A 13,371-nucleotide genomic window follows, 5' to 3' on the forward strand; every position below is an offset into this window, starting at 1 on the left:
CTAACACACACGTAAAATCTCATAGAATGCGAAAAAAAAATATTTTTCTTAAAATTATCAGTTTCTTTAAAGCAATTTATTGTCAATTCTTCGAGCTCGTAATTTTTTATAACAAATTTCAAATTAATTTAAAATCAAATAGTAAAATAAAGTTGATTAACTAAATATGAGGGGTCTTTCTACGACTCTCAACATTTTTTTTTTAGATCAAAATCTTCTCTAAAATTTGTTAGCTCGAAATGACAATCGTTTGCTCCCTTAAAATTACAATAGACAATAGCTTTTTTTGAGGAAGACATTTTTGGCCATTTTAGCCGCACACTGTTCTATTAACAGCAGATAAAGCTATATCGATATAAACTAACTAAGAATAATCGATTAAACAATATTCCTTAGTTTGGTCTCTATTATGTAACAAAACGATAAAAAAATAAAATAAACCATCAATCAAAGTTTTTCATATCGAAGCATTCCAAAATGACCGAAGTACTAAACTTTTTTTTCAAATAATTGTCCTTCTTCTTCTTCTTTCTATTTTCTCAAGACTTAGTCTCAGTTTCGTCTAATACTCAACCTCTTGAAAATTAGACGTCCAGCTTTCTTACCATCTCTTGGGGGGTCTCCTTGAAGTTGAATTTTCTTTAGTCCATCATTCTGTGGACGTGATCGTCGTCGTCTCGATCCTGAATTTTTAAATCCTCATTCCTGCATATTATGTAAATATAATGTTTACTAACGGTTGACATAAATTTGTTTTTCCAGATAGCCAGAGATTCTTGAGGACTTGGGTTCGTACCTCATGTTGTAAATTTCTAGCGTTTGGGATTTCGACTCCTAACTATGTACATTGCATAAAATATATTCTAGAATAAGGTTCGTAATTTCTTAGCTGTTATTTTTGTTTGCTATTGAGCAGTAATTTTCTTCGTAAATATAATTTTTCATCGTTATGTAGTCCACAATTTGTTCTTAATAACTCTTTTATCAATATTCTTCGCTCCAATCAAAATTTAACATAAAAACTTTGAATGATTCTTCTAATAATTAATTTCATATAATGAACACATACATATCAAATAAGTTAGATTAAAATTAAACATATTGTTGATAACTTTTAAGTACACCAAATAATTATTTTTGGTTTTTGAATCTACCAAATAATATGAATTAGTTTTTTTTTCTCTCCTATGACTAAACCGTACGTCAAATTTTTTTATGTGACATTAAGAGTAAACTTTGATAATACCGTTCGTTCCAAAATTTATGTTTTTCAATCATGCCATATACAAAATAGCTGATTGCTCTCTAGAAATATTTATTTATCATACAAAATGTACTAAAAAAATCTAATTCATATCGGTTTAAAATTTCCTATGGTCTTTTAATTGTAGAAGTGAGTACAAAATGATATTAAATATCCGTATATGTAATTTGATTTATACATATATGTCTGTATTTAATACCTATTAACTTCATAAGAATCAATTTATTTTAATTTCGTACTCATCCTAATAAGTAGAAGCGTAAAAAATTATAATTTGATATTTACAGGGCTTCCCAACAAGAAGTGAATTATAAGTTTCAAATAATTGTAAAACAAATTTGATGATTAAAATCAGACTTTTTATTAAGTACAGAATATTTCAATGATAACCAACATTTCAGAAATTTATGAATGTTCTTCAAAAACCGCGATCTTAATAAGAACATGCTACAAAGGGTGTATACTATTTATCATTGCGAAATCAAGAAAAATGTGTATCTGAAAATGTCACTTTCGCTATTTAATAATTACAATAACTGATACTTTTGTTCTAGTTTTGTTTTTAATTTTCGATTTTATGTAATCGCTATGTCAGAACTCATAATTTAAACCATATAATTTTCAAATTTCGTTTGAAACTCACGATTCCATCCTGGAACTTCTGGAAAACCCTATATATATATATATATATATATATATATATATATATATATATATATATATATATATATATATATATATATATATATATATATTGCCGTTCACAGTACCTACCTTATTTTTTCTGTTTTTTAAATTCTAGCGATATGTAAAAATGACAGAAATAAAAGGGCCTTGTCTAAATTCATAGGTACTTTTTTTCAGTATATTTGAACAATAATGAAATATTGCTTAAAATGATATGTTTAAAAGTTTGTTTATTCCACTTATTAGTGACAACAAGATTATTTTATAAACGATTTTATATAATTATATAATAAAAAAAAATTCGAAATAATACTGTATAAGAAATTAGAAGTTTTGGCAGATCCCAGAGAAGCAACTTATGTCATTTACTTTCGATATTTATTGATCTCCGCAAAGCATATAACATAATACTTATAAAATATCTTATTTCACTAACTATTGGTTAAATTCCTAGTTGGTGAAAATTTTACCGTATCACCTTTTTGAAAAAAAAAATACCTATGGAGAAACGAAATTTTCATTTAAAAATGATTGTTTCGTATAGTACTTGATTGCATTACATTAACCTGTTTAGTTTTGCCTATTAGATATTGACCGTTTTAAATTACGTATATAACGAAAAAAACCCAATTAATATATATGATAATAGATATCCACATCTTTACCAATATAAAATCTCCGTTTTCATTTTCAAAAACATCAAAATACTTATGATGCTAACATAGATATATAATATATCGTTTATATATTCTGAATAAATACATATTCTTAACAGCAACAATAAGATTGTGTGTGTAGAAAATATAAATAAAAAAATATATTACAATTGATTATTAAAAATAAAATTGGTAAACTCAAATATATTGCACAGGATTTTAAAATATTTTAAATAAAAAAGTTACAGTTTAAAAATATCTCGAGTTATAATTGAAGTCTTTCTGAAAAAATGAAGAGCTAAAGTATAACCTATAAATTTTTGAAAATAGATACTGTCATCTATTAACAGACTTGCTACATCATTCAACTTGTATTGGAAAAAACCCCGAGAATTTCAGTGGAAATGGAATATAATCTCTACAATTGAATAGATTTTGAATTAAAGAAAAATTTCTAGAACCAAGAAAAGATATTTTTAAACAGGACGCCTCTGACAGCTACGTCATACGCTACGAACTTTCCGTTTTGTAGATGTCTTTATTATTAAAGATATATACTTGTAATAGATGGCGCAGCTAATAATCTTTAGAATAAAATACAAAACAGAATTGGTCATTTCATTAAAGTCGAAACAGTATAGTAAAAATTACAAAAAAAATCAATTATGTAAGATCATCAGTTTTTTTATACTTCAGTCGTTTATGCTATCTGATCACTAGTATGTGATATTCACTTTATTAGTGATCAAAATCGAACTTTTGAAACTTTTTATGACAATTTCTAAAAAACTAGAAAAATAATTAGTCTTTGAAAAAATCCTGTGTCTTAATTGATATAAATAAATTATATTTAAATGTGCGTTCCATCGAACTTCATCATAAATTCACACATATATTATATACAAGCTCTTATATATTTCTTAGTTATCCATTTAGTACAAAAAAGTATCGAGTGATATAAATATTTATATATTTCTTCTTTAGATAAAGTTAGACGTTTTCATATTTTGTTTTAAACCAAAAACACGGTAATTATACCCTGCAACAAGTTACAAAAGCCAATTCATTATACGGTAATGTCAAAATAACTGTGAAAAGACTTTATTTACAAACTTTGAATCAATTATCTTATCTCATACATAGCAAAATATACGTTTGAAATTTTTTAAAACCTACCGGTAATATAAATTTATTTTGAGCATACACACATGAAAAAATAAATACTTTAGCGCGATTTGAGCTATAACTAAATTATATATTGAAATTATAAAAGGTTTTACCAGTAGATTTAAATTCAGTGGTGTCTAATGTTTCCTATGCAGAAACCATTCAATACTAAAATATCGAACAAAAGATAAAGTTGTAGCATTAATTGCAAATCGAATCTTTGTCGAAGTTTCCGGCACGTTTTCTATTTCCGTCGCCATAATTTGAAATTACAAAAACCGCCAAATTCGTGCAAGATAACAATTTAACGTAAAGTTTTTGGACGGTTTTCCGAAAATGATTATGATCAATTGATATACAATTTTTCTTTAACAAATTTATTGATTATGAACGGGTATTATAAAATTTACTTTGTGTGTATTTCTCTTCAAATTACTTGATATTGATTTTAATGACGTATAAGAAATAAGTTTTTTTATTGTTGTTTTCTATAAAGCTTGAGCCATAAAATATTGTTTTCTTTTTTTTTTTTGGAAAATAGATGAATGATTTCAGTACAATGAGACTTTAGCCACTACTCATTTTTCTCAGCAGCGTAAAAAATATCATTTTTATGGTAAATAGAATAAAACCAACTCATTTCTCTTCTACTCTTTTAGCTTCCTTCAACTTTCTTTAGTAATATCGATTATTCACATCAGAGAAGTTGCAAACAACGATAAAGAAAACAATGAAAAATTTAAACACATCTTCCAAGACGTAGCGTTCGGTGTCATGTTCGAAATAGCCTCTCCTACGGGACCTTCTGTTAGTTCAATGTCAACTGAAAATGATTATGTATAATTTTTAATCATAATATCATTCTAATAATAAATATAATAATTACATTATTATGAATTTACATAATTTGCTAAATTCTAAAAGTTTTCTGGTCAAATATCTTGTATTCTTTCAAATAACGAGATCCATTTTCGAGGCTCCAATTATCTCAAAAATATCCAATAAAAGATTTTATGCTTAAACGACATCTTTTACCGATTCTTTCCTACGGGAATCGAAGCGATATTTAAGATATATAACTCGTTTAGTTTTATCTTATTACGAGTTTTAAACATTAAGTTTCGTCTTTATCATATAACAAGCCGCGCCCTTAAAGTTTCTATAATCCCTAAGAATCTGAAATACAGATACTGAACGGAAAATTCAGCATTTCAATTTCTTTATCATCGAGCACCTCAAAATTCTAGATCAATTAACAAAGATAAATAGAAATTAGACTGTAAACTCTTCAACAATTCATATCGTTTGATCTGGATTTGAAATAACTGAATCCGGAAATAATAGATGAAACAACAAATTACTACTCACTGTGTGCTATAGCTGTTCGTAGATCTGCGTAATTTTCCAAACTATTGACGTATCCAGGTATGGTGGACATACACGTTAATGTTAGTTGTCCATCATCACCGACGTGTAAATCTGACACTTCGATTGATAATTGTTTTATAGAAACAGCTTTCTGATCGAAATATCCGTAACCGTGTATCATTCCATTCGAATACGATTTAGTAAGCTTATCTGGTACCTGTAAAAAAAATCAAATGAAATAATTATTTTGAGTATTAACTTGAAGTATCCAAAAAAAAAAATAAGTGAAGTATTCTAAATTCGATAGTTTACAAAGTATAAATAACGTTTCAATGAAAGCATTATATAATTGAAGAAATAAAAATAGTTGCTTTGTTTTCGTTGAATCGCCTTGTATAACTAACTCTCTATTATATGACAATTTTACCATTTTTCAATACGACTTTATATTTGCAACAGATAGTTCTGGCTACTCAAAGCAAGATGGCAGTTTTAAGCGAAATGACATCGATCATCGACGTTGTGCGTTGAGGTTATTTTCATTTTGAAATATTAGTTGTGCATGTCAGCAACAGATATTGCCAAATATATATCGATTACTGCATCATAGGCAGATGCATTTGAGGTTAAGTAATTTACGATGAAATATAAAAATTTTGCTATATCTTGCATGAATAATTTTGATACATTCGCAACTCAGTTAAAAAAATAATAGTTTTTCCTACATATATTTTTTAACTACGATAATAATTCAAGCTCATGCCATTGGTTCTAGGAACACTTTAATTTTTGCCCAAACAAGTCGCTGGCCTCACTTGGAACCATCTTATTTTATCAGAGTTTGGGACTGGCTATGAAAGTACTGGGCTACTCCGTCCACCTAACGCAATCATAGGCAGTATTAGATCAATGAGTACATTTTTAGCAGAAGAATTGATGTCTTTTGGTATCTCTGAAGAACAGCAGGCATTCAGAAAGAACAGGTCTGCTAGATAATTACAGTAAAATACCTGTGACGGCCGGTATCAGACAAGGAGACAGATTATAAACGAGGTAAAGCAAACTGGAAGAGGATACTGATGACGCAGTGATCATCTCAGACGACGAAGATAACTTATAAAGGTTTGAACGAACAGCATAAGTTTTTAACATGTAAATATCCCTGAAGAAGACCAAATCTTTCACAGTATCCATAGAACCGAGAAGATGTAAACTCGCGATATATGATCTGAGTGTAGACCAAGTGATATAGAACAAGTAATAGAAATCTAAAGGATGAAGTGAAATATCAAACAACAAAAGAGTCATCAATATCAGAGACATCCGCGATAGATACCAGAACATGGAACACGATAACTAAACGGCTTTTAATAACTACATTATTTGACCACAGGATGAAATAAGGGAGATATGTAACATCCAGGACGGAGTGATATAGGTGAAAAATCAGCGAAGGGAATGGAGAGACCACGTGGACAAAAGAAAAACCGAATACATCCCGATCACCAGGACGACCACCTACAAGATGGTATGAAAGCTGCTCTTCATCATCTCAGCTGCAGCTAGGTAACCATTTATGCAAATACCAAGTCCTAACGTATGAAAAAGAAGAAGAGAATAATTGAAGATGATTAAATTATTGTTTAGTTTAGAGTTTAACAGTTTTAGTTTTTTTTGATGATATGATAAAGAATAAATACAAATTCGGTAAATATTTATCCTAAACCCACCTTAATTATTTATATGCTAATACTAGTGAGACTAAACCGATTAAACTCTGTTCAATGATATGCGTTTTGGATGTATAATTCAATTTACCACAAAATAACATTGGTCAAATCGTGTTTTCTAATTTGAAATATAGCTTCCATGAAATTTCCAATCGATATTTCAGTTGAAAATTTTTTCAGTTTATCAAACACAAACTTTATGAATACAAATCGTTATCTATTGTAAATATTTATTTAATTCCACTATATTTGTATAAAAATTATTAATAGTTGTAGAACATTTTTGTTATTAGAAAATCGATTATTTAATAATTGCCTGTTTGTAAAATTGACATAAATAACCCTTTTATTCATCGTTAAGTCGATCTATACAATGTTTTCACAATAAGAGGTAGGAATAAATGTCGCTCCAAACACTGAACTTCATAATTAATTAATTTTCTCAATCGATTTTATTTTACCTTTCAATTTAGGAGTATGAAATTTTAATCAGAAATTATCGATGTTAAATTGAGTGCTATTTAAACTTAATCAAATACTCCTTGTTAAAAAATGACGTTAGTCCATTAATAAAAACCCCAAATTGGATCCAAAGAATTCGAAGAATTAAGGTTTTTACGTAAATATTCGATAAATTTGGTTTTTGTTTAATACTAATTATATTCGCGTTAATTTATAAGTATAGTCATTTTAATTTACGTGGAAAAATTTCTAGAAACCAATAGAAATAGAGGGAATTTTTGTGAGGAACACAATAGTTTTAAATTCTGTATTTTCATTGGTCTAAAATGTATTATTATTTATCTAAAGACATCATAAATTATTCTTAACATTATTCAGTATGATTCAAATACTGTATAAACAAATTTTTAATAGTGGTAAATAGTTTAACAGATTCGATATATTGTTTCAAACTCTGTTACATTTTTTGTTGTTCTAATTGAAAATTCAATAGTTTTCTTCTTATTTTATTCTGTATTCTGTAGATAAACGAGAGGAATACGTGAAAATTTTTTTAAAACTTTAGTCACAATAAAATAAAAAAATCACATATGGAAAATTTTATGTATTGAAGAATTGTTTATTTGTGTAGACAAAATAAAAACTTTTCCATTTACATATACGCCTTCCGGTATATCATTAAGCTAAATATATTTATGCAACGACGTATTGTAAAGATAAATCCTCTAGATACTTACAAATACCGTTGAGAATACACTCAGAAGTGATGGAAAATTCGTGATATTTCCATCGAAATTTACGATAAAATCAACGTTTGAAAATATGAGACAGACGTTCATTTTGAAATATTCATATAATTTCGAAAATTTATTTTTATTTGTTCAAAATTCATAAATTTATTTCCGCTATTGCCAGCTCTGTTGTTTACTTTGTCCTGCTTCAAATAAAATTCCTATTTAGGCGTTTAATCAAAATATTAACTTTTAACCTTGTAGTCTCAACATTATTTTATATCGATCACCTTTTTACGAATCAGCAACTAGTCGTGGTTAGTAATTTAGAATAATTTTCTCTAATTTGGAAAAACGATAAGAAAAGCTGTGAAAACAGTATTCCTTCGTTCATTATATATTCTCACGCAATTTATGTTCACAATCCCAAATTATTTGACCCCGCTCTATTTTATAATAATTAACAAATCGAATAATGCTCGATAAGCTGATATATAAACATAAAAAACGGTGTAAACCAAAAGATAGAGTTGGCACAGTTATATTCGGACATTTATTTAAAGTTCCACAATTGTGAAACTATTTTTCTTTATATTTTATTTTAGTCCAGCATCACAGGCTTTACGATTCCGTAAATTTATATGATCAGTTACTTGTACTTTTTTATTTCATTCCTCCTTTAATAAAAGTTTGACAGCATTAGTTGGTTAGTTTCGTGAAACAATCGTTTATCTTTATATCGCTTGTTGTTGACACGAACAACTAACATTATTTTTAAAATGACAACTGTTGAACATGCAATTCTACTAAAAATTTGAAAAAAAAATAATTACAACGATATTACGAGGAATATCGTTTCGAGGTTTTGATATTTTTGACAGTAATCGAAAAATAGAAAAAAATAGTACATGTATATATACCAATTTGTAGACAAAAGCTTGTAAAAAGTAAAAAACAAACATAAAAATAACTAAATAAAGATACAAATAAAATAAAAATTCAATATGAGGAATAAACAGCACGTCCGGAATTAAATATTATTGATATCGATTTGATTTCAATTGGCAAGTGATTGTGCATTTTTTGCATTGTAAAAAATTGAGCCCTTAACTAATTCCGAAGTGGAGTAGGTGGGTTAAGGTCGTGCTTCGCGTTCCTAAGTGCAACGATCTTTCTGAAACAGTTGCAAAGATGAATAAAGAATAGTCAATATTTTGAGCAGTGAGCAGTGAGCGCTGCTCTTGTGTAGTTTAAATTAAGTCGCACCGCACCAAGAAGGGAAGGGCATATCGGAGATGCAACTCAATAAGGGTATAATAGACTGTTAGTTGGAACTGATCTCAGCGCAAAATAGGAGGAACTTAATTTTTTAGATATGTAACTCCCATTTCAAGGAATCGTCCACAACCAGCAAGAATTTTACAGATTCAACAATGTCAAAGGCTGCAATGTATTTTTATATGAAAGAACTTTGGTTTTAGGAAATATTCACTTTATTATAAATTCATTTTTAATGAATTTTGTATTAGATTAATTGTATATATCTTAGAATTACTTTGTTTTAATTTATAAATTAATTTGTTTAGGGAATTCAAAAGACTTTCAACGTTCTTTTTCACTCATATATAAACCCGCTTAAGATTTCCAAGCGAAAGCAAGAGAAAATGAATTTTCATTTCATAAAATAATTTTTTTTCTTCTTTTAAGATAATAAGACGAATCCGGATGCTACAAAGAACATTTATATTTATTTGGATCTGTTGGTGGTCCGCTATCATGATGGAGAGAATACAATTAAAATTTATTTTCGACAATGAAACAGAAATGTAAAAAATATAAATAATGTTCACAATTTTTTTCTATAATACAGAAATAAAAAAAGTTATCTAAATTTTTAATTCGATTAGCTATTTATCGGGCTACTACTTCAAAAATAAAGAAACAATTAATTTTTATACACAGCCACCACCTGGCCAAAGCCTACAACCCTTGAGACTATATTTCTTCAAAAGTGCACATCAAACATCTTTTTCTTAGTGTAATCGATATACATTTGAATTTACGAAAAGGACATTAAGAAAGTCATTTCAATATTATTGTTATTTTGGTGTTTTATGAGGGGAACGAAATACCCATCCCGTTTACAAATATTTCCTCAGGGGATTAAAATGTCTCTTAATATACGTTGCTTGATATTACTTTTTTGTACAACTTTTTTGATGTTTTTTCATTGTTATTATCTAAATGCTTTCATGGGTACTTTGTCAATGTCTAGTCATAAAAATAATAACTTGATATTACTTTTAACTTATATAATAACGGATATTTTATAGGAAGGGAAGAAACTCTAATATTTGGGGTAACGGAAATTTTTCATGAATTTTTTTCAATGTAATGTGTATAAACATATTGTATAAATTTATTTATATCTAAAATAAATAATTGTCAGTGTTTTTCTTTATAAAAAATATATAGAAGAAAAAACAGATCAATAAAAATTAAGTAACTTACCTTTTCATTGTTAATTAACCAAGTGATATGCGGTGGAGGTCTCGATGGGGCTGTAGTACAATTCGCTTCTAGTATTTCCCCGATTTCGTAAGTATTTTTGTTAAAAGTTATTTTTGGATCGTAATTTTGAGGTTCTAAAAAAAATTAACACGGCGATTTCATTCAAATTCTTTACAAGTTTTGCAATTATAAATATTCTTAGATGAATGTCTCCGGAGTTATAAATTAAACAGATTCAGTGTATAAGGGTTATTTTATGTAGCGTCAAGTTGTTAATTCAGCGATGCGTTCAAAGAGAAAAGTTTTTAAAATAACAGATACAGAAAGTTTTGATTTAAAAGTTTGTTACACTAAGACAACTACAAGAACTGAATCTGAAGATCTATTATAATTTTATTTTATTTCAGAAAAGATCAAATGAATTTTTCTCAATTTTAATTTTCCAAACAAAACAATCTAGTCAGATCAATGATAATTTTATCATCCTCGCGTTGTGTAATAAGTATAATCTATTCTAGAAATTTACGTCTTTCGTTGTTATTCAAAGTTAAGTTCTAAGGATTGGATACATAAAAAATCTCGGATTTTAATTTGAATATGTCGTACGAAAAAATGACAAAGGTCCAATATTCAGTGAACCACAACGTATTCATCAAAAACAGTGCTGTGTCTACATATAAAAATGATAAGGATTTACATGAAAAACTAAATTGAATAACCAGTCAAAGAAAGGCACAAAAAGCCATAAAAGAAAATGAAAAACAGGACAGTATTAAGTTTACGAAAATATTCTTAAACTAGTACAATATTTTGCTTTCCTAAACAAGTTGTACTTTGTTACTAGGTACTGGTTTTAAGTTGTAGTTTGTAATGGAATTATTAATAATTAATTATTAGAAAACGTCCTAAATGTGAAAAGCATAGTACGACTCTGTAACTAAAACTTTAACTTTCACAAAAGAATTTCGAACACGGCTTCTGTACAGGTGAATGGATAGATATGATTTTATTAAAAAATATCCTATTTTCTCGATTGTGCATCTTCACAAAAAAAATTTCAGTAGCACGAAATAAAAATTTTGCTTTTTTTGGAATAAATTGAAAATTACAGCATTTAATTTCATGCAAACTCACCAATGATTGTGAGATCTTTCATTTCAGAATCTTTGGTGAAGATTGGTGTATCCATAGACACGACGCATGAATATGATCCCGAGGCTGAAAAATCCAATTTCGAAAGTTGAATTTGTTTATCACTGGTGTTTGTTTTCTGAAACAAACAAACAGAAAATGACATTAGAATGGATGAATTGAATATTCATACGAAAGGAATCATTTGAAAAAAATTTAGAAATAAAACATTGGAGTCGTCTTTTCTAGCTTTCTAGCAGTTAGTATAATTATTTGAAAAAATGGTTTTTCGACAATTAAGGTGATCAATCTGAGGTTTCTACGAACGACTTTATTTCATGGAACTGGAATTTAAAAGAAAAAAGGCATAAACTACATGGAATAGATACAGAGGAAATAAAAACAAAAACTTCAGTTATAAACGCGTACGTGATCATGTTTACATTGTGAATAGAAACGTTTGCTTACGGATTTTAATTCATAAGCATCGTTGAAAGCACATTGAGGGCCTTTATCGAGACTGGGTTAAGACATGGAAAATCTTTTAAAGTAAATATTTTTAAAGTACAGATAAAAGTATTAAAATAATCATAAAAAATCAAGATTATTATCAAACTATTGAACAATTTCAGTCACTTGAATAGAATACTTAAAAAATAGAAAATAATGAAATTTTATTATAGTACGAGTGATATTTTTAAGGAAGTGAAAGTCCAAGTGAGAGTTTTAATATAATTTATAGACCAAACTTGACATTTGACCGTGAATCTTAATGTTATAAATAATAGACAAACTATTGATTTTACTAAACGTAGCTTAACCAGTCTCGATGTTGACCCAAACATTCTCTCGTTTCCGGAAAAAATTATTCTCTATTAAACGTATAAATTAGACTTTTTATGCAACATTATACATTATGATGACGTTAAACTCTGAAGTATATTGTTAATTTTGAATCATTTGTTTATCTCTGTATAATATTGATGACATTTATACGAAAATGCTGTTAACTAAACATTCAAATATCCAAACAACTTTTTCTTTAGTTTCAATAAGAAATTTTTCATCAAAAACTTAAACAATTCGAGTCCAGATAAATATGATAACTGGCCATCGTGAAAAATTACTTTAATCTAAGGCGGAGTTCCATTAAGTAATGGCCACGGTAAATATTATGCAAATTCGATCAAATAAAACGGATCTGGACGCTCACCCATCGGTAGCCGTCTGCCTGAGTTTCCTGCTTTTTTCCCTCCTTTAATGGAATTAGCATTTTTATGAATTTATTTAGGTACGAATAACCTACAGAGGCGGCGCGTAGAACAATTTCAAATTTGACTTTTTTCATCTTAACAGATTTCACAGAGTTAAATTTTTTACATATACTAACATTTCTTTAACCGCTCGATTTCCTCTTACTCAAACTCAGTTCATAAGTTCATTGTTTTTGGATCTGGCCAACATCTGCAATATTTCACTCAACACTGTAAATTTATATTTCATTGTTTGTATTACAAATTTCGTAGTAATTATTTATTGAATGCATTTTTCTAAATCCATTTATATTTTTGTTAACGCTCGTTATCATATCATCTAGAACATGTTTCGTCGTTTTTTTTTTCGTGAAAATGATAACAGTTTTATATACATCCTCGTATCTGCAT

At 28.0% G+C, this 13,371-nt stretch overlaps 1 protein-coding gene across 2 annotated transcripts in view; it reads right to left on the reverse strand.

Annotated features, from left to right (window-relative positions):
* Positions 1–2,026: 2,026 nt before the first annotated feature.
* The window catches only part of LOC130896470 (uncharacterized), a 51,855-nt gene continuing 40,510 nt past the window's right edge, over positions 2,027–13,371 (reverse strand). For both annotated transcript variants that reach the window (XM_057804619.1, XM_057804618.1), the window contains exons 4-7: positions 11,711–11,846; positions 10,577–10,710; positions 5,143–5,359; positions 2,027–4,597 (exon numbers count right to left, since the gene is read on the reverse strand). In XM_057804619.1, the coding sequence (XP_057660602.1) occupies positions 4,467–4,597; positions 5,143–5,359; positions 10,577–10,710; positions 11,711–11,846 (618 nt within the window). In that variant the 3' untranslated portion in view covers positions 2,027–4,466. The remainder of the gene's footprint in view (positions 4,598–5,142; positions 5,360–10,576; positions 10,711–11,710; positions 11,847–13,371) is intronic.

The sequence above is a fragment of the Diorhabda carinulata genome, chromosome 7, assembly GCF_026250575.1.
Source record: "Diorhabda carinulata isolate Delta chromosome 7, icDioCari1.1, whole genome shotgun sequence".
Lineage (NCBI taxonomy): Eukaryota > Metazoa > Arthropoda > Insecta > Coleoptera > Chrysomelidae > Diorhabda > Diorhabda carinulata.